Source organism: Lytechinus variegatus, chromosome 16, assembly GCF_018143015.1.
Source record: "Lytechinus variegatus isolate NC3 chromosome 16, Lvar_3.0, whole genome shotgun sequence".
Classification (NCBI taxonomy): Eukaryota; Metazoa; Echinodermata; class Echinoidea; order Temnopleuroida; family Toxopneustidae; genus Lytechinus; species Lytechinus variegatus.
The window spans coordinates 27,736,173-27,758,783 of NC_054755.1; the positions used below are offsets into that span (position 1 = coordinate 27,736,173).

General features: G+C 36.8%; 1 protein-coding gene across 1 annotated transcript; it reads left to right on the forward strand.

The window, feature by feature from the left end:
* Positions 1-85: 85 nt before the first annotated feature.
* On the forward strand, positions 86-17,840 carry LOC121429929 (intraflagellar transport protein 81 homolog). Its single transcript, XM_041627190.1, has 14 exons — positions 86-180; positions 6,359-6,583; positions 7,868-7,962; positions 8,592-8,772; positions 9,512-9,667; positions 10,308-10,418; positions 11,190-11,274; positions 12,089-12,252; positions 12,785-13,027; positions 14,058-14,207; positions 14,755-14,883; positions 15,767-15,943; positions 16,243-16,446; positions 17,367-17,840. Exons 2-14 carry the CDS (start codon positions 6,440-6,442, stop codon positions 17,553-17,555), a joined length of 2,028 nt encoding a protein of 675 aa, XP_041483124.1. The 5' UTR covers positions 86-180; positions 6,359-6,439; the 3' UTR covers positions 17,556-17,840.
* Positions 17,841-22,611: the final 4,771 nt, after the last annotated feature.

Genomic DNA, 22,611 nt, shown 5'->3' on the forward strand with positions numbered 1-22,611 from the left:
AAATCCCCCATGGCCCTCCACGTGAAAACCGCTTAGAAGAGTAAAAATTGAATACTTTTTAAGCTATCCCATGATCCTCTAGGTCACTGAGCGACGAAATAGTTTGACTGACGCTCTTCTTCGCGACTAGGAGGGAAAAGGCAAAATATATTTAGTCTGTTTTCTCAACAAATGTAAAGAGTAAGTATTTGAAATCTCTATATTCCCAATACCAGCTTTATTTGATTTTCCATGATCATCATCACTTTATTAATGTAAAAGGTACATCCTTTTTAAAGCAGGTCAATCTGGCTGGGGTTTGGACACCGTGCCGTGCAGCGCTGACTCAGGCTAGCCCGACCGGGCCGCGCCGGCCGGCGTAACGCCGTGAATACGTAGATGTGTCGGAGCCTGCTGCCAGTGCAGTGCTGAGTTGTGGATATGGATGGCTGAGCCCACTCCTAGTACCAATGAGGTCCAAACATTACATGTATGGACCTCATACTCATAGGCGACATCAGTGCTAAAATTGGGTTAGAGATTTATGTGGATCTAAATTTATTGTAATTTCAACAAAAGTACTAGCTAAATTTGAGGCTTTTGTTGAAATTTTGCTTTAATGATACATTTATGCTTCATTAAGTAAAAAAAAATTGAAAGAAATGAAGGGGAACTTACATTTTGACGACTTTTTCCTGATTTTCTTGGCAGTTGTCCTTCACTTCTGACTCTCGATCGGACCTGATATGCAGATCACGTATACACGTTCTCGTCAGGTGATCGGTCGGTTATTCTTTTCGCCAGATGTTGATAATTATATATTTCATAACGCAGCGTTCATCGCAAATTTAGCTGAAAGAGATTGAAGTTGAACAGCGCAAGCTTTAATTTATTCAGAAATAACGTTTGATTGCACAAGTTTCGCCTCGGACATTTAGGATCATTTGGTCCCATATTGGCGTAACTACGGAGGGGGGGGGGTGTCCCTACCACCGTCCACACCGGGCGTCCACAAGCCAGCAATTATCTTTTTTCTCTCTTTTTTTAACCAAAATGCTTCCCCCCAGAAAAAAAGAACCAGGGTTAAAGAGAAAGACAATTATGATAGAGGAACACAAAATACTTTATTTTTTCAGCTTTTAATGCATCGACTTATAATCAAATATTAAATGGAGCTTAGAACATTTTTTTAAAAAGTCAATTAATAAAAATATTCCGCTCTTCGGGATTTGAGCTTTCATGAAATATTAATCTTTTTCATGATTACCGAAAATACCTCAAATGTCCAAAAAAAATTATCGGTGTATTAGCTGATACCTTGCGCCCGCCTTAATTATTTTAATGTTGAGATACTTTGCTTTAATTTAATGAATTCCTAAAAGCATTAATTCTCAGATCATTTGTCGCAATCGAATGATTCGATTGGTAAGCTGGTTGTATAATTATTATGATTCATGAATTGTTTAAAATGTGTCTCTCTATCAGTTTTGAATATTTAAAAAAATGTCAGCTCGTGCTTTTTGCTCGCAATATTTTGATTAGTAAGAAATTCTTGTGTATGCGAGTTTGATACATAAATAACTAGAGAGAGAGGGGGGGGGGGGGTGTCCCTCAGCTACTTGTCCTTGCTTATTCCATATTTTTTTATTATGCTCGTGTTGTGAGTATTTCAAAGTCTTTTCTTTTTCTCACCCTTTTTATTGTCTCGGAGCTTCCCTCTATTTCTTTGCTACGATGTATAGCCCATCTTACTTGTTTCATTTTTTTATGTTCTCATTTCAATGAAAACATTATTAAACTGACGTAGAAGACTTTATTACGAAATTTTGACATTGTTTTGTTTCATTTGTTTGGCTTTCTTTTTTTCTTCTCCTCATCTTCTTTTTCTTCTTACTTTTTCCCTTTCCTTATTTTCTCTTCAGTATTTCATTCAGGTATCCGCCAATTTATACAACACCAAGCATATAGAGGCGGATAATCAGTGAGGGAGCATGACGGTGTGCCGCTCTAAAAAAAAGGAGGAATATTGGAAGAAAAAAAAGAAGGGATGGGGAAAAAATAAAGAAAAAAAAAGATGATGATGGCAATGACGATGATGAAAATTATCTTGGTGATGATGATGGTTGTGGTGATGATGATGGTGATGCTAATGATAGTGGTGATGATGATGATGACGAGATGTAATTTTGTTATGTTGTCTTTGAAAAAATTAAGTAGTGCAAAGTTGAATTCATTTAAAGTTTATTATGAAAATAGCAGAAAAAAAATTGGTATGCGTTCGAGGAAAATCCATCCCCCACCAATCTTTTTCAAAGGTAAGATTTTTTTTTTGCCGGGGGGGGGGGACATTTCCATTCAGGAGTGGATACCATGCGCGACCATGGGGTCTCAAAAAGCACCCTAAACACGTAATTTCCATATTCTGAAAATGCACCCCTTAACAAGTATTGGCGTGTGAAACCCTACCCTTAACAAGTATTGGAAACAAAACGATACTCTTGGCAAATATTCCCTGAAATGAACCCCTAAACAAGTACAGGAATGTTTTATTGTTACGGGTCCTTCGATCGGTCGTCGGCTTTACCTTATTTGGTTTAGTACGACCCCACCTTCTACACCTCGCGCAAATCGGACTCTAAACACGAAGTGTTGGAGCAAAAAGGACATCCTTTATAAAACATTTTGATTTTGTTTTATCATCCCCGCAAATTAGACCCTAAACACGACGGTTTTCCTAGCGAATTAATAGATACCCTTTTTTCGTTATTTTTGTGTTTTTGACACCCTTATCACGTTACGTAGGTAACGTGCCCTATCCTTTTTACGTTTTTTTTTGGTCGCGCATGGTATCCACTCGTCAATGTAAGTGCCCCCCCCCCCGGGTTTTTTTGTGACGGCGTAGGCCTTTGCAAGCAGCTATTATTATGGTAAAAAAGTAAATGAAATGTCAAGAAATACATGATAATGATTTTTATGGTACATTTTAGTAGGCCTATATCAATTCATACTTGTTATCAAAAAGAAAAAAGTGGGTCGTTACGGACCATTAAAAATGGGAAATTTGGGCATTTTATATTTAGGATAGAGCAACTGCTCGTTATAGACGTCACAATAAATCAAGCATTCTAAATTCTATCAACTCCATTTTTTGTCAAATAACACCTTCATCGATATTTTGAAATGATTTTTCTCATATTTTCATCATCTTTTTATCAGGGTGAAATTCCCCTTTAATTTACAAAACAGATTCGCAAACAATATCAAGAGTAGTGGGAGGCAAGGGTGGAAATCTAAGGTAGGGGACCAGGGGCTGGAAAACAGGCAAAAAAAAACAAAAACAAACTAACAAAAAAAAAACAAAAAGGAAGGTTTATCACCCCCAAAAGAAGGTCGTCTCGTCCAAAATACATGTTTTACTTCGATTTAAATGATGTAGGCCTATTTCTTTCCATCATATAGTAGGGGGACATTTGATAATGTGCCCCATACTATTTTGGGTTAGGGGGAAGTGTCCCCCTGGGATTTGCGCCCATGTGGGTGGGGGGTGCTGCACCTCCTTTCGGAATCATTATGGAACAGTGTGAATAGTCGCTGTGATTTCGATCTCATACCTATAAAAAAAATAGAACAAAAGAACGCCTTGACCACAGGCCAAAATGCCTAACAATTTTTCCGCGGCATTAACAACTCTCGTAAGGGGCGCTCCATTTATAAATAGAGTTGCATGTGTAGCTGTCTATGGCAACAGAATCCATCGCAGAATTGAAGCCAGAAGCGTGGGAATTTGGCAGAAAATTCAAGAAAAGAACCGGTGAGTACCGATTTAAGAGTAATTATATATTTATTAACATTTATTGAATCATACGAATAAAGATTTTTTACGGAAAGAAAGCTTAGTTCTAAGCTAGAGCTGCCCAAATGCGCGTGAGTGGAGTCTCAGTTTCTTAACACGGGTAAGTATTGCGGTGTCGCCTAGAGTGGCTGACCCTGAGGCCCAGGGCCAGGGTGACCAGATTTTACAAAATGAAATACTATACAATCGACAAACATGACAAAAAAGGGCAAGATCAACAAAGAAGGCTACACAGTGTTACACCTGTGATTGTGAAAAATTATAAAGAATTTGAAGGGATCGATCGAGGGTGAACGAAGTCGAAACTCTAAAGAATGAAGGAGAAAAAGAAAAGACAAAAGAAAAGAGATGAATTGAGAACAAAGAAAGGAAAATTAAAGGGAAAATGAAGGAAAAAAAAGAATAAAAGAAAGTTAGAATAAAAGGATGAAAGAAAGAATAACAGAGAAAATGGCGCAATTCGCGCAAATATTCACTACTGAATGCAACAACAGTTTCCAGTATTCTTTGAATTTAATAAAGAAAGAAAGGAATGGAAGAAGAATTACATGTGTGAAAGACGAACTAAAGGAGAGAAAGAAAAAAAGTAATAAAAATGAGGAGGAAAGAAAGAATGAAGGAAAGAAAAATGTTTCCTTCATTCTTTGAAAGTCTAAGGAAAACATTAGGGAGGAGGGAAGGAATGAAAAAATTAAGGGAGGGAGGGAGAGAAAGAGTAAGGGAAAGAATAAGAAGGAAAAATAAAGAATGAAAGAAAGGAGGAAAGAGAGGGAGTGAAAACATAATGCATGGAAGAAGAGAAAGAATTAAAAGAAAAAGGAGAGGAAGGGAGGGGAAAAAAAAGTTTAAAGAAAGAAAGAATGAAGGAAATAAAAAGGAAATTTGATGAAGACGGGTAATAAAAGCAGGAAAGAAAGAAAAATGAACACAGAGAAAGGATCAGGAAAGACAAAAAATAGGAAATAAAGATAGATGGAACAGAAACGGGCTAGCAGGAAGGATAGAAGAATGAAGAAAGAAGGATTGAAAAGAAAGAAAGAGGAAAAAAGTTCAAACTTCAAGCAAAAAAAAAAATCCAATCTAACAAAAATCATATTTGGTGTTTTTCAAATATATTTTTAAAATAAAAATAAAATGTTTGAGAAATGAATAAAATTTCAAAGTGATTTTTTTTACCAAAGAATTAGATGAAACATCGCGGCATCATATACAACAAGACTCAAAATGAAAGCTGAAACAACTAGGTCTACTTATGAAAACTCAATAACTTGTTCCTCTGATTACATCTCCAAATCAGTAATCTGAGAACCCATAATATAATTATACAAATTTCCCGCCGATTTTGTGATTATTTTGGCATGTTTGGTGGAGAGAATCTGCTCCGATCCTACATGCCTAGCTAGTACTAGCTTGCCACACAGTGGCAGGAGGCCAGTTCGTTTGCGATGTATTTATTGGGTTAGCAAGAAAATAACCGCAGAACTTGCAAAAGTTTATTTCGATTTTATTGTTGTCTCTGCTTCGTCATCTGTTGGTTATTTTGATGAAAATTCGTCACTTTTAAATACATTTTGTTCAATATTCTGAAATATGGGACAATTAGGCGTCCCGGGAAGGGTTTGTCGGGACGCCGGGACAAAGAAGCAAAATACAGGACAATCCCAGGAAATACGGGAGGTCTGGTCACCCTGCTGGGGCCTGACTGAGCTGAGGCGGAGTTTGCAGACTGACAGGCTGGGACATGGGTCAGAGAGCTGGCCGGGTGTTTTTCAATCCATTTACATGTAGGCATGATTTAATAATATTTATCTGTTCCACCATGTACTTGTACGTTTCTTTGAAATCTTAGTTATAGTATACAACTTCATTTCCGACTTTCTACACATTGTTTATTGAGTTCATTTTTATGTTTTTAATCAAGAATTCATTAAACAATGGAGAAAATTATCATGAAAAGATGGGGGAAACTTGCTGCGATGTTTACGTCGCCATCTTGTCTTTTTTGTTTTTCTTTGTTTTGCCAAGCTACAAGAAGACGCATATGGAGCTCGTCACTACTTTTTTTTATTTTAGCCATGCAAATAACAAAATTTTATACACATAAATTCTCTACTCAACCATCTCACATTAAATGTGGGATTCCAAGTTCTTTTCCAGGGAAAAAAGGAAACAGAATCGGCATCTAGCCTGTCCAATGCGAAAATTAAATTGAAATTGAATATGGGAGAGAGTCTTGATGTATAAAGAGAGCATGCAGGCACAAGACACAAGGCAATGCTTTTTTAAAATGCTGTTGAGATGGTGGAATCCCTGCGCTTCTCATTTTTTAAGCAGCCATAACATTCTAATTTCATGCCTGAAATCTTTCAAGGGTTAACTGCCGTTTTTATTATTTTTTTCATTTTTATACAAGTCATTGTGTATTTCAGATTCCTCAATATACTGGTATACATGTACACACTTCATGTTTTGGTCTGAGTTGTTAGGAGATTACTGTGTATGGAATAATACTTGTACCTCTTTCTGTTTCTTCCCCACCAGGAAAGCATGTGAACATTCTCTTCTGGCCATTCTCCTGGAACGACAATAACCTTCAAGAGATTCAAGATGAGCACCCAGCTCAAGTATGTGGTTGAGCAACTCAACAAAGATCCTTTTCGGAGGAACTATAACCTGATCAGCTTCGATGCCTTAGAGCCCCTTCAGCTATTGCAGGTGCTCAATGATGTCTTGTCTGAAATCAACCCCCAGGTAAGATTTCACTGGACTTTTGAGTGCCAGTTTGTTCTGTTTGCGACTTTTACAAGTTTACTCGGCTACAATTCTGCAGTGGAGTTAACAAAAAGTCGCAAGTAGACAAAACAACATGGTTGTGCCCCCGGGGGGGCCACTTCCATTCACGAGTGGATACCATGCGCGACCATGGGGTCTCGAAAAGCACCCTAAACACGTAATTTCCATATTCTGAAAATGCACCCCTTAACAAGTACTGGCGTGTGAAACCCTACCCTTATCAAGTATTGAAGACAAAACGATACTCTTGGCAAATATTCCCTGAAAGGAACCCCTAAACAAGTACAGGAATGTTTTATTGTTACGGGTCCTTTGGTCGTCGGCTTTAACTTATTTGGTTTAGTACGACCCCACATTCTACACCTCGCGCAAATCGGACTCTTAACACGAAGTGTTGGGGCAAAAAGGACATCCTTTCTAAAACATTTTAATTTTCTTTTATCATCCCCGCAAATTCGACCCTAAACACGTAATTTTCCTAACGAAATAGATACCCTTTTTTCATTATTTTTGTGTTTTTGACACCCTTATCACGTTACGTACGTAACGTGCCCTATCGTGAAAAAGACATCCTTTTTACGTGTTTTTTGGGTCGCGCATGGTATCCACTCGTCAATGTAAGTGGCCCCCCCAGGGTTGTGCCCAGGCAAGGGGACTATAAGGTTATAGGCCGATAAACTTAAGTTAGAAAATTGGGAAATCTTGCTCAGTATGATTATTTTCCTTGCTCTACTGAAGGTTGGATAGTATTGTGTGAACGTGTCATATTTCTTCATTTTCTTCTCCATAATCATTGCTAACAATGTATTTTGCAAGCATAGCCTGTTATTGTGCCTGATTTTTCACTGCTAAACACAATCTTACAATCTCGAATGTGGAAGTTGGTTCACAGTTGATTCGCGCGGGATTGCATGGACCCATCGTGGCAAAGAAAGGTGTGTTAATTTTGACCTCAATCTATGGAAGACATTTTACAATTTGAATTTGAATCTCAATTTGAATTTGAAACTGAAATTGACCAAAAAATTACTTTTGATATGAATGAATCCCTTTCCCTATCCAGCACAAGTTTGATATCAAGGGGAAATACTGCACTACCAAGACAGCAATATAAGCTGAATTTGAATTTCGAAATTTAATTTAAAATTTATTTGATTTGAAATTTGGAATTGGAATGGACATTGAAAGTGGATTTAACTTTGAATTTGATATTGGTATTGAATTACCCTTTACCCTCTCCAGCACAAGCTTGACATCAGAGAGGAAACACCAGATGCTACAGCAATGAGAATGTTGGCTGAACTCAAAGTCCTCAAATACAAGCCTTCAGTGGAGCCGTAAGTGTCAATTTCACTCTTTCCTCAGAAATATTGTGTAATCCCATTAGAAACCATATACATGTACAGCATTCTTGCCTGTAAAAGGGTGTTATGTCCGTGTTTATGTTGGTGCTTTAGCATGAATTTTAGTGAGACTTAATTGTGAAATAACCCTCAGGCTGTAAACAAAACAAGTTGGACCACGTAGGGGTGATTAACTGTTGAAGTAGACCTAGTGTTTGTAGCAGGGATGTGAGAGTTCAGATTTTTAGCTGATTTCAGATTTTTGTGTTTTGATTTTCAGCTTAATTTCAGCTTATTTTGGCTTTCCTCTGTACAAAAAGTATGGGAGCTCTTTCTATTTCAGACTTTTTCAGCAACCTTCACCTTTTATCAGATCTTTTTATTTGTGACCACGCACACCCCAGTTTTAGACTTAAAATGATTTTGTATATCACTTTTAAGAGGGATGTTGCAATTTGTTACATTGCAACTGTTTGTGACCATTTGATTCAAACATATTGTTAACATGATACCAGCAGTTGCAAAAATGCCGCACAACCATCTGTGAAATGCCCTTTATTGATCCAAATTATCAGTTTGTCGTTCTGGGTATTATATACACATTTTATTATTTGTTTTATTAGGGCTACCTTTCGGCAGGGCCTTGTAGCTGGAAACAAGCCTGTGGTCTATTCAATATTGGAATGGTTATTCCAAAAGATGCCCGAGCTGAAGAAGAGGGCGTATCTAGCCAGGTTTCTTGTGAAGATTGAAGTACCTGGTGAAATTCTACAAGAGGAAGCTGTAATGGATACATACACACAGGTATAAATGGACATCACATCCGAGCTAGTCACATCTTCTAGGAGATTTTTATTTTATCTAAATGTCATCTGTTATATATTTGATTGTCTGTTTGCCAAGGAAATTAATTGCAAGTAAAGAAACTCATTTATTATCATTATTGCCATTATATTTATTTCATTTGGCAAATGAAATTACAGTCAAAATCAAACAACATATCTCACTGCAACAATAGCAAGTGCATCTGGCGACGCAGCTCTTGTATGGAAAAGGTCAACTTAATAAGTACGGTCAACAGACCTTGAGAAACTTGTTTTGCTCATTGGCCTTGTTAAACTTCTGCTCTTTTTTCAGGGACAAAGTTCAGCAATATTCTTAATGATTTCCAATTATAATAAGAGAATTGCCTCGCTTAAATGTATACTGATATCGTTCATTTGGCTAATGACAACATGGAAAAAACATTGTTTGTGTGCTGACTTTTCAAAACATTTGACATGTCTGCAGTGTTTTTTTTTATCAAGGTGACACAAAAAATATATTCAGCTACTGTCAAATATATGACACCCCATATTGTATTATTCCATTAATTTTCTTCATAAATATAGTGTTGAGCTTTGTTGCTGTATGCTTGAACAAGCCTCTTCCTTTGTTACCTTTCCTTCTTTTGATGCACCTACACGTAGATTCAACTAGTTATTCTATACAAACCTTTCTAACATGCAAAGCTAATCATCAAGTACCTTTGTTTTCTTTCTAGTATGAGGCGCTGGTCGATGGCTTCATGGAGCTTCACAGGACTTCAGAAACACTGAAGACATCGGGTTTCTCTACGACGGAGATCAAGAAAGATATATCACAGATGGAAGATGAGAAAGATCAACTCACAAAGAGGATTGAAAGGCTCAAGAAAAAGGTGAGAGACAGGAGTACTGGTTGTAAAAGAAGGAGAATTAATACAAGTATGAATCGTGGAAAGGTAACCTGTAGTAGCAGTAGTAGTAGAAAAAATACATTACATTATTATTGGTTTGCTAAACATTGTCCTGATATTGAGTTGGAAAGATGCAGAGGGGGATGATGATGATGAAGATGATGATGATGATGGTGATGATGGTGATGATGATGATGATGATGGTGATGATGATGATGATGATGATGATGATGATGATGATGATGATGGTGATGATGATGATGATGGTGATGATGATGATGATGGTGATGATGATGATGGTGATGATGATGATGATGATGATGTTGGTGATGATGATCATGCTGATGATCATGAAGATGATGATTGCAGTGATTATAGAATTAACTATTTTGTTAACAAGAAGAACATATCATAAAGATAATGATCATGATGATCATGAAAATATATGATTCTTAACATATATCCTTGCAAAAAACATATATATGATTGATTTATCAATATTCATTATTAATGTCTTTCGTGGGCTCACCAATAAACTAGCTGACTGATATTTTAAAGTAACTGATAAATCATTTCTGGGAGTGTAATCTTTAATTTTGAATTGGCAATCTTTGTTTTATAGGTGGAGACAGTTCCAAATTATGAGCATATGATGTCCATTGCAAGGAATTTCAGGAAGGAGCAAGAGAGAGAAGCCTCACTGGCACAGCAAAGGCAAGAACAGAAAAACCAGGTAAGCATCAAGTCAATAAAAGAAAATTACCAACCATCAATCAGTCCAACTCTTCGGCAAGTCTAATTATGTACATTCGACCGCCTATATGTGGGACCTTCATGAAATTTTCTGTCTCTGATTTTTGTTCTTTTGACAGACTGTAGTGCTCTCAAAGGACCGTGACTTGGACAGTTTATGAAGTGAAGTAAAACTTGAATGGGGGTCGGATGTAAAAAAAAGGTTGATCATTTTATGGAAATGCACTAAAGAATGCCTAAATGGTGTAGTTTCTACTTTGTCTACCTAATATCTTGCACTTTGTGAAATAAACATTTATTTGAATCATGAACAGTTAAACATAATCATGTAGACTATAAAGTTGTGTTAGACTAAAAGTAAATATGAGATTAAAAATATTGTCCTGGGAATTTGACCAAATGGCATATGGACTAAATAGCAATTAGACCAAATGGCTAGTAGGCAAACTAGTTTTTGACCAATTAATTGTAGACTATCAAGGATTGGACCATGTGGGATACCAAATCTCTTTCATTAAAAAAAAGAAGAAGTTCTCACCTGTGTATAAACGAAACGTTCCCATCGAAAACAAGCTGTGACTTTCAAAAGGGGAGGGGGCACACTTGGGCAGGAACGGCATGTTTACATTGCAAATTTTTTATTATGGCTCTCAAAATGGGGAGGTGGCACGGGCCGGATGTGCCCCCACCCTTGAATCAGGCTGGACCGTATGAATAGAATAGTCAAAGACATATTTTCTCGTTTTCACAGCTTCACCATGCCGAGCAGAGACTGCAGCGCATGAAGCAACAGCTCAAAGATTTAAAGCAGTCTACAGTAGGAGTTTCCGCTGAGGGTATTTATGTTTTTTTCTTCTTCATTCAGGACATAACCTTACTGTTACATGGAACATGTTGAATAATATGTAATATATGATCAGGCAGTGTGTGATATTGTTGTTTCGCTTATGCATATATTGCTGTGTCGTGCATATAACTGTTTTGTAAAAAATAAGCGAAACTTTAAAGTGCCATAACTTCCCCTGTGATTTTGATGAAATTTTCAGCATTATTTTGTTTTACTTTCCTCTCATTATTCCTATCAACTGTTTGATAGGGTGGACTTTCCTTTAAGGAAGGAGCAATTGTAAAAAGAAAAAAAGATGACAGTCACTGAATCTGTGCAGGGTGCCACATAACTTTTTAGAAGCTTTTTCTCGGTTGGGCAAGTAAATTTTTAAATAGTTAGAATGTACTTGCCCAAAAATCTGTTTTACTTGCCCCAAAAAATTCTTGAAAAAAAGTTTTACCCTTTCAAAGAAAGTATCGTGGTTTGAACTTCTTTTCTCTCTTTTGACATGACCTGATTTACCTTGTTATTGCATGTCTTTTTCCAAAGTGATTTTATCTTGCCCGCCATGACCAAAATTAGGGTCGATATCATTTAAAAAATATCAACCCTAATTTTGGTCATTCCACTGTGAGAATTTGCTTGCCCAATTTGGGCAAGTAATTTTGGTCTTTACTTCAAAGCACTTGTCCGACTCTAACTTTTACTTGCCCCGGGCAATGGGGCAAGTGCTTATGTAACACCCTTCTGTGGCATCATCAGCTTACTCATCTACATCTTCATACTATCGCTAATACCATGCATGTACATCTTTTCAATAGACCTGGTGAAGAAACTTGACGAGGAGAACAAGGTGAACGCTTACATGTGCGAGGAGAAGCTTCCCAAAGACCTGGAGAACTTGAGGAAAGCCTGTCAAGACCTGGAGAGGGTCGTCAACGAGCCGGCCATGGGACAAGGAGACCTTGAAGAGATCCAGAATCAGGTAGGATTGACATGTGGCATATGCGGGGGGCGTTGTGGTCTAGTGGTTATGACTCTCGTCTTTCAATCTGAGGGACGTGGGTTCGTTTACTGCCCATGGCGTGCTTCCTTCAGCAAGAAGTTTACCCGCATTGTGCTGCAGTCAACCAAGGTGAAGTGAATGGGTACCTGGTAGAAAAATTCCTCGAATGCTTGAGTGCCTAGGTGGCTGAGATAAAGCTGGGCTAGTAATAAGAGTAGGGCCCGCCGAGAAAACTGGATAAATTATCGGAACTGAAGTTGCTACCCTGGGTAAAATCTTGAAAAATAACAAAGTTTGCATTTAATTACTTATTAGTATTAGATCAAAGCAGTCAATTTTGAAGTTAACAGGCTGATCAAGAAGTAAATGAATTTTGTCACCGAACAGATTAATGCCAAAGTCAATGGCCTGATCAAGAAGCAAATGATGTTAATTGAAAACTTCTTTCCCCTTGTTACCGTAGTTGGTTTTGCAGTAACTAATCAAAATTTTTTGTTCTGTTACCTAACAGATCAAAGCTGTCAACTCCGAAGTCAATGGCTTGATCGAGAAGCGAATGATGAGCAACGACCCCAAGGATGACAAGCTCTCCCTCTTCCGCCAACAAGCCTCCATCATTGCCAGAAAGAAGGAAGGTCGAGCGGATGCCCTGAGAGAGGCCAAGGAAGAGCTAATACAAGCCAAGCAGGAGCTCGCAGAGAAGAGGGAGTCGGCGAAAAATCTGGAAGGGGAGGAGGTCTTGAAAGGAGATGAAGTGAGTAGGAAAAGTCAAAGGAAAAGTTTCATAAAGTAATTTTTCAGTGAATCAGTGAATATTATGATTCATCCAGTAAACTTCAAATAGTAATCAGATATAAATCATTAAAAAAATTCGGAATAGAAACTTACAAGTCGCGATGTTTCACCAACCACTGTCGGCTTCATCATCAATATTTTATTGACAGGATTCCCACGTTCATGGAAATTCCTGGAAAAATTTGTGGTCCTGGAAAGTCAGGGAATTTGGAAAATTTGTGAAAAGTCATGGAATTGCATTTACCTCATGGCTATGGCAGCTTTCTGTTTTGTCGTGTCTCGCAAAGTTCTCTCATACTTAATTATCATACTCTGCTGTGTCTGATTTTGGAAACCGTGCCAGAAAGCAAGTCATGAAAAACAGCAATTTAGTCATGGAAAAGTCATGTAAAAGTCATGGAATTCTGTTTTCAAATTTCTGTGGGAACCCTGATTGACTTTCTTTGATATTTGTTGAAAGCTAATGAAATCCTTGCATCTGATTGGCTGAGAGCCAATTTGTCTCGGAATATCATTGCCAAGATTATTGATGAAATGCTCTTCAATGGTCCAGAATGAAAACTTATCATGATGATAATGTGTAAAAGTATAAGAAAAGTTTAACTTAAGTTTGAAGAGATGAATAATTTTGAAAAAGTTTGATTTCTGGAAGAAATGTATTTATGAGATCAATATATGTTTTATATTTATGATATTCAGGTCAAACCAAAACATGTCATGGGTGATTCCATACAACTGACCTTACCCCCTCCTCACTTTCTTTGGAAAGAAAAAAAAAGATCCATCTTCATATTTATGAAATCTACATGTGGGTAACTTCTTATCGAGATTGAGGTCATTTCCACTCCCTCACTGCTCCTCTCATAATTGTGAAGTCCTTGAAATTTGAATTTCCTCTACTAGAAAGTCAAGAAAGGTGGAGAAATCTTAAAGATGTGGAATTTTATTAATCCTCACATCAATTTTCTTTTCTTTCCTGGCCTTTCTAGTTCAAGCGATATGTTAACAAGCTGCGTGGCAAGAGCACAGATTACAAGAGGAAGCGTCAGGAATTGGCAGAATTGCGTGCTGAGCTAGGTGTCCTCTCTCGGACAGAGGAAGTCCTCAAGCAACGAGATGAACAGATACAGCATCGCCTGGTGAGTCTGTGTGATCTGATACAGTGATGATAATGATATTGATAATGATTGATAATGATAATGATGAATGGTAATGATAACGATGATGATGGTGGTGATGATGATGATGGTGTTAATGATGATGATTGTAATGATGACGATGATTGTGATGATGACAATGATTATAAAGATGATGATGAAGATGCTTGGAATAACTTTCCTGGTATCGCATCGCAATTTGCTCCACATTTTTGAAAGACTGTTATGCATAAAGTCTTTTGTATAGCATATTTTTTTTACATAGGACTGTACATTACTTAGTTAAGAGCTTTTCTCTTATGACCAAAAATTGTATTCAAATTTGTAAAGTAAACATATGTGATGACGATGATAAAGATGATGATAATGGTGACGATGCTGTTGCTTCTGATGGTGATGGTGATGATGATGATGGTGATGATGGTGATGGTGATGATGGTGATGATGGTGATGGTGATGATGATGTTGAATGATGGTGGTAATTAACCATTTTCTCATATAATTTACCGTTCATTTATTTTTTCAACAGTCCAAATTGGAAGCGAAGAAGGGTGTGGCTGGTTACCACGACACCCAAGAGGAGTTAGAGAAAGTATCTACAATCAAGAGTGAATTAGATGATGTCAAAGGTCGCACACTGGAAGACATGTCACAGCTGGTAAGATTTATATCAAAGATAAATATTTTGCTGTTTGGTATTTTGTTTTCATTTCTGTGTGTCGAATAACAACAATTCCGTAAAATCAAATCCATGCAGAATTATGGGTTTTGGCTCTTAAAAATGTTTCTAGCCTAGTCCGTATGAATAAAAAATTTGATTTTTTAGTAACTGCGGGATGCAAGGAATGTTTTTGAATAGAACAATCTTCTTGACATGAAGCAAAAGCTAGGTTTATAATATCCGGACTCCTCTGAAAACGCAGAGAGACCATCTTTTTGTGTGATATAAGAGTATGTTTTATTATTGCTATCATTATCAAAAATATTCTGAGTATTCTAAGATTTTCTTCATTTTATTTGGATTTTATTTCATTCAAATGGAATGTTGACAATAAATTACCAACCTGGGGGCCATTTCATAAAGTTGTTCGTAAGTTAAGAGCGACTTTAAGAGCGACTCTAAGAACGATTGGTGATCCTTTCTTACGCGCTAAACCGTCGCCATTGAATATACCAGTTACCATAAAAAGGATCACCAATCGTTCTTAAAGTCGCTCTTAACTTACGAACAGCTTCATGAAACACCCACCTGGAGTCTAATCTTAACGACTGTATTGAAATGAACTCAAGTAAGATTTTTTTTTTTGCAAGCTGTCTAAATCTAATACAATCACTGTGAAAATGAAAAAAAAAATGCTGGTTGTTCCAACATTATCTTCATTTATCACCCTGCGGTAAAATTTGACTTAAATGAAATGTCGAGACAAGAAAAGTCCAGCCCATATTGTGATTGCTGTACATGTAGTTGTAGTGGATGAACTCGCATGTGGATTGAATTTATTCTTATCTTTCTATCAAAATCTTATCCAATCACCTTGCAGGTACAAAAGTTGAATACGAGCATAGCGTCCAAGAAAGCGAACCTGGCACCCATCATTAAGGAACTGCGCCCTCTACGTCAGCAGGCACAGGAGATGCAGGTGGTATATGACGACAAGAAGACAGCATATGACACCAAGGCAGCTGGGCTGGAAAGCAACCGTTCAAAGCTTGAGCAGGTTAGTAAACACTGCTTGTGTATTTGCTTTTTTCTTTTTCTTTTTTTTAATTTATTTATTTATTTATTTATTTATATGTCTATCTGTCCATCCCTCTATCTATTCATTATTTATTTACTTATCTATCTATCTCTATCTATTTATTTATTTATTTGTCTCTCTTTCTGCTTGTTTATTTATTCATTTATTTATATATTTATTTATCTATCTATTTATTACAAATATGTATTGTGAAATGTAGTACTTAATTCTCTTGTTACTGAAACGGTCAATATTTTCTACTGTTTTCCCTTGTTAAGGAGGTGAGAGCTTATCGTGAGGAGTGCAGTCAGGAGGAGAGCCGGTATCACTACCTTCATTGCATGCTGCAGATTGTCGAGATGCAGAACCAGCGGGTCGCCAGCGAGATGAAGGCGTACACCTCGGCCGATCAGATGGAGAAGAAGAAAGCTTTCAGGGATCAGTACACACGCAAGCTACAAGAGCAAGAAAATCTGGGCAAGGTAAGTTTTAATTTATTTTGCTAAGAAACATTCAATATACAAATAATGAATGTTTATGATTGCAATGGACAGAATATTTCATGAGGTGAAAGATGAAATGATCCATTCAATGAGGCGTAGCCGAGTTGAGTGATCATTATTTCATCTTGTACAGAATGGAAAAAAACATCAATTATTTGGTTTATATGACACCTTCATTTTTTTTTTCAGATGAAATTGATGAATTTCGATGCAAAACATGCGCACTGCTGGTGCCTGCAGCTGCAGTCTCGGTGCGCGAGTGCAATGGACAAAATCATGTGGATCCAAAATTGCACGGTTGATGACGCCATTGCAAAATGGGCTGAATGAACGATATCAAACAACCAATCAAATCACATGGATCTGTCTCAGTGTCATTTAAATTCAATTATCCCATATTAGGAAATGCTTCAAACAGCCGCCATGATATGATATTCAGTAGGTGGGCTGATAATGTCATGTTCCCACAATCCTTTTTCTGTAGTTCTTACATGAAATCGGGTATCGCTTTTTAAAGGACAAGTCCGTCCCAACAAAAACTTGATTTGAATAAAAAGAGAAAAATTCAACAATCATAACACTGAAAATTTCATCGAAATCGGATGTAAAATTCAGAAAGTTATGGCATTTAAAAGTTTTGCTTTATTTCACAAAACAGTTGTATGCACATCTCGGTCGGTATGCAAATGAGGAACTGATGACATCACTCACTATTTCTTTTGTATTTTATTACATGAAATATGAAATATTTTCATTTTCTTGTCATTTGCATCCAATAAAGATATGCATTAGTTATCAATCAAAACAATGGCATCTTTAAAAAAGCCTCTCACATATGAGTGAGTTCAGCTTCAACAAATCCACAACATTAATTTGACTTCCCTTCGTCACCATTTCAGAGTTTACGTGAGAAGCAGAAGGCGGTCAAGGAGAGCCACGGACCAAGCATGAAACAGATGAAGATGTGGGGCGACTTCCAGCTCCTCATGGAATGCAAGAAGAGATGTTTCCTCAGCCAGAGGCAGGACCAGGACGCCGGGAGGATAGTCAGGGATGAGGCGGCCAACGAGGAGAGGCTCGTTCTCTAGGACATCGTCATCCAAGGGTAACAAATAATGATATTCAGGACCACATTCTGTTTGACCCAATAATCTTTAATAAAGAGTCCCTGAAAGATTTTAAAAATACATTCAATGTAAAGAGAAATAAAATAATAATAATAATATAGGATATTTATCTTGCGCACATATCCACCTTGTTAGGTGCTCAAGGCGCTCCTATATTACCTGGCTACACACTAAGCTACACACTAAGTGGCCATTTACATTGTATGGCAGGAGTATCTTTTATTAAACATATTAGAAAGGTTTGAAGCCAAAAAAAAAAAAAATTAACGCAAATCCCTAAATTGGCAACAAATATCCATTAATGATTTAACCATTTTCATTGCATGAGTATCTCTCTTTAAATGTTTAAAAATTGTTAGTAGAAATAGAAAAATCAGTTCAATCCTAAAATTGGCAACCCTGTGGAATCTTCAATAAGTTGCCTCAATTATAGGCAGGACCAGGGTTCCGGGAGGATAGTTCGGGATGAAGCGGCCAACGAATAGAGGCTTGTCTCCAGGACGTTGTCATCTGAGGGTAACAAAAAATGCTATGCAGGATGAAAGAGCGGTTGAGTTAAACAATGTTTGATGCAGTCCCACAATTGCTAAATCAAAATAAATTAAAACAATGCCAAATCCACTTACAAAGCAGCCATTTCAATTGCATGTATGTCTTTTATCTAATATTCGAATAATAATAATTGAAGAATGGAAGATTTAGAAGACATGTGTTCGCAAAACTGTAGGCATCGAGATATAAAGAAGAAAAGCGGGATTAATACAAAAGTAAGTACATTATAAACAAGTCGTGACTCATATACAACACTATTTGATGAAATTGCATAAAACCTGTAGCTCAATTTCTTTCTTCATATTTCATTCATTTGTTAGTTCTTATCCTTAGGTTGTGAATGTTTTTTTTAATTGATATCTAATCTGAACTGAATTCTGCACAACTTTCCCTTTTAGTTGCTATGATTGACTGTAACAATTAATGTCTAATCGATGATAAATCTTATGACCAAGATTCAATACAGTTTTACACATGTTTTCCATACACACTAGACCATGCGCTCTGTAGCATAGGGCTAAATTTGTCAAAGCCTAGCCTCATGGGTCACTGTGGGTATAAATAGAATAGATAATATGTTTAAAATTTGTACATTATGTGTACACATGTGTATATATCAACAGGAATCACCTTGATCTGATAAAAAGTTATATACATTCATAGATTGTGATAACATGTAAATACCTCTATAGAAAAAAAAATTATGTAACATACACATATGTCAGTTAAAAGTGACTAACTATAAGATTTTGTCAGCACAAATACATATATAAAATGTAAGTACATTGAATTAACATTACTTTTGTTTTTCACAACACTATAAATACGATAGGCTTAGTTTACAACCGTGATGAATGACATTAAATTATTTCCAGTACTTGCATTTGAAAGATGGAATAGATGAAGGCCAGTGCCTATAATTACCGTCACCATGTGTATTGTGAATCAACATTTAAATCACCTATTGCATTTTTTAATTGCTCAGTTGCTCATCTATAATGCTTCACGCAATTACTTGATACATTTTTAATTCTGATTTGGTACATCAAGTCAACTTTTTTTTCTGTTAAAATAAAATGGACTTTGTGAACTGTAGAATGTGTGTGCACCTTTGAAAACTTTTCAAATATTTAAAGTTTAAATCCTGTAAATGTGTGAAATTGTATATGTACTACATTTGTATTTAATGTATTTGCAGGAGTAAAATAGATCATTGAAATACGAAAAAATAAAACTACAAGCCTCTTTTGTTTTACCTAAAATATTTTGGTAACTTGAAAAGTACAATTTGCTAGTAATTTTTTCTTTGTATTATATCAAATGATGATATTTAAAATAAGTGTGATTTTTAATACATGAATATATCAGGCATCAATATTATCTTAAACTACACTTCGGGAATGTTGCAAGAAAAAATGTGCAAATATTGGTTGCAAATTTACAAGTGATTGAACAATTCTAACTAGATCTAAAGCAATTCAAATGTTGTTGACACAAAAAGCAGACCAGCGATCATGGAAATATGCAATTAATCGCAAGACTTATGATTGATTTCGGGATCTAAAATTGACTTGCAATCGATTGATTACAAGTTTCTTGCAACACTCCATAAATCTAATAACAGGCCATGACACCCAGACACCCCCCGTCCTAATACATGGTTTTAATAGAAGGGTCTGTTAGTGTTGACCATTACCACCATTTTGTCCGCCCCAATGGAAACAAATTGAATTGTAGGATGTATGGCAGAAGCCATTGTTTCACTTCCCAATGCAACGTCAAAGACAAAGATTCTAATTCTAGACAAAGAACTTAGATGGTTTTGAGAGGGAGGGGGGGGGGGGTCTGTGAGGCAGTTTACGTCACCGCGGAGATCCCTTCTAAATAGTGATAATAATAACGTCATATTTTACCCAGGGAAGCCACTTCAGTTCTATCAGTAGACCCTGCTTAACATGATAATGTTAGTATTACTCCGGCTTTAGCATGGCTACCTTGATCGGGCGCTCGAGCATTCGAGGAATTTCTTCCTATCGGATACTCATTCACCTCACCTGGGTCGAGTGCAGCACAGTGTGGATAAATTTCTCACAACAAAGGAGGATTACGACACAATCTCCTCTCTCGAATTTACAAACTAGTAATCTTGAAAATTCTTTGACATCCTAAAGACATCTATAAATATCTTCGTAAATGTATTTCAATATTTACACATCTATTTTATGAGTTTGAGTGGTTGGGGAATCAAATCAATTATTTTTCTTACCTTTGCAACTTTCTTTTGAAGTTTCTGAACTTTGACTAACTGATTCTGGGGTAGATTAAACAAAAGGGAGTTTCCAAAATCGAGACAGGACGAAATTAAAGCGTGAACCAATTTTTCTGTGGCCAGTCGAGACAAGTATTTCCTAATAAAACCAATATTTCGCAATTGGTAGCGAACTTATCTACAAATAAAAGAAATGTGATTCGACATTGTCATGTGAGAATCAAAAATTGTACCGAGACTGCGACAAGAACTTGACAAATTTACAGTGAGGCCAGAAAATGAGATGGAGTCGATGTGGATTTTTAATTATCACTGCAATTTAGATAACATCAGTTCCCATTGAAAAAGGGGGGGGGGGTGGACATACCCATACACTTGTTAACTTACATAAAAATGAAACACACTCACACAGTTTGAATAGTTTCAACAAAATTCATCTCATTTATATAAATTTTCTCATCTACAACTTGTCAAATAACGGCATAGTGTGGATTTCTTGACATAAATATGAATTTTAAAAATTTGGGCCAAGTACATAAAATGATTGGCATTCAAACTCACATGATCACCAAATTACGTGAACGTATGGAAGATTTTGTTTTAGGCCTAAAAATACCAGGGCCAGTATTCAAATATAAGTATTAATTTTGTATGTATTTTACTTTATCAAGCCAAATTTAAGCAAAATACTTACTAATAACCGTTGTAATGTCATTAAAAAGTTTGAGCCAAATAATAATGCGCAGTGGAAGAATCCATCTGTGTGCTGAATGTATGATTCGGAGTTTTATGTTTGTAAACTGCACACGCGGCTGACTTTATACTTTATGCAATGGAATACCAAAGATGGATTAGTATTTTACAAAAGCAAGCAAAATTCTGAGTAAAATACTAAAATTGTGATTATTATCGAATTGAATACCAGCCCCGGTAGGTGATTCATATAGCTATTCGTACAGTTATGCACAGCTTTATGCATGACTGGAACATGGTCTTAGGTCCTAACTCAATTACGTGGGGATATATCACTTGGCCTGAGGAAGGGTTACCAGTCATGAGTAAAGTCATTTGTATCTTACAAACAGCTTTATGAACACCCACCAGATAACTATTTTTTTTTAATTCTTGGACCAGACCCTTCAGGGGATAGTTCTTAGAAGTTGTAAACAAACATGCACAGATTCGTCTTGGGAGCAGACAAAGATCGAGGTTTGTGCAAGGGGGCCGAGAAGAGATGAACAGCTGGGTGTTTCACAAAGCTGTTTGTAAGTTAAGAGCGACTTTACAAACGACTGGTGATCCTTTCAGAGGTACTTTGCCGATTCGTCTATTGAGAACTCATCACGTGGTCTACCTTCATTTAGTCTAATGCCATTACGTCAATCAACATTTCGTCTAACAGCCATTTGGTCCAATAATCACTTCATCATATCACCAGTTTGTCTATGCCCATTTTGTCTCATTTCGCCCAATTGACACTCAAGTCAAATTAGACCAAAGGGTATATGGACTAAATGGCTATTGGACCGACTGGTTATTAGACAAAATTGTGAGTGGACGAAATGGCAGTTAGACCATGTGGATAGTGGACGAACTGATGGTAGACCAATTAAGAGTAGACGAATTTGTAATCGGACAAATTGGCAATTAGACCCATTGGAAATAAAACCCTATCGGAGAGGAGAGATCTAAGGTTCATAGTGATTAAGTTCGCCTTTAACCTCCCAGGCACAGGCAACACCAAACAAATAATAATGATAATTATGTGAACCCAATTTTCACTGGTAATGGCGTAATTTCCTTCAGCAAGAAATTTATCCACATTGTGCTGCACTCGACCCAGGTGAGGTAAATGGGTACCGGCAGGAAGTAATTCCTCAAAAAGCTGTGTGCACCGAGAAGGTAGCCTAGCTTAGCCGGGTAATAATAGCAGGGCCCGCTGGGAGAACAGTTTTCGGAACTGAAGTGGCTACCCTGGGTAAATATACCTTTATTATTATTATTATTATTATTACACTCCTAGAAAGGATCACAAGTCATTCATAAAGTCCCTCATAACTTACAAACAGCTTTATGAAACAAACCTGGGGCCCATCTTACAAAGAGTTGCGATTGATGCGATCACTCACAACTATGGAAAACCAGCAGAGTCAACATATGAAATGCATGTTTGCTCAACAACTTCTCTACTTATGA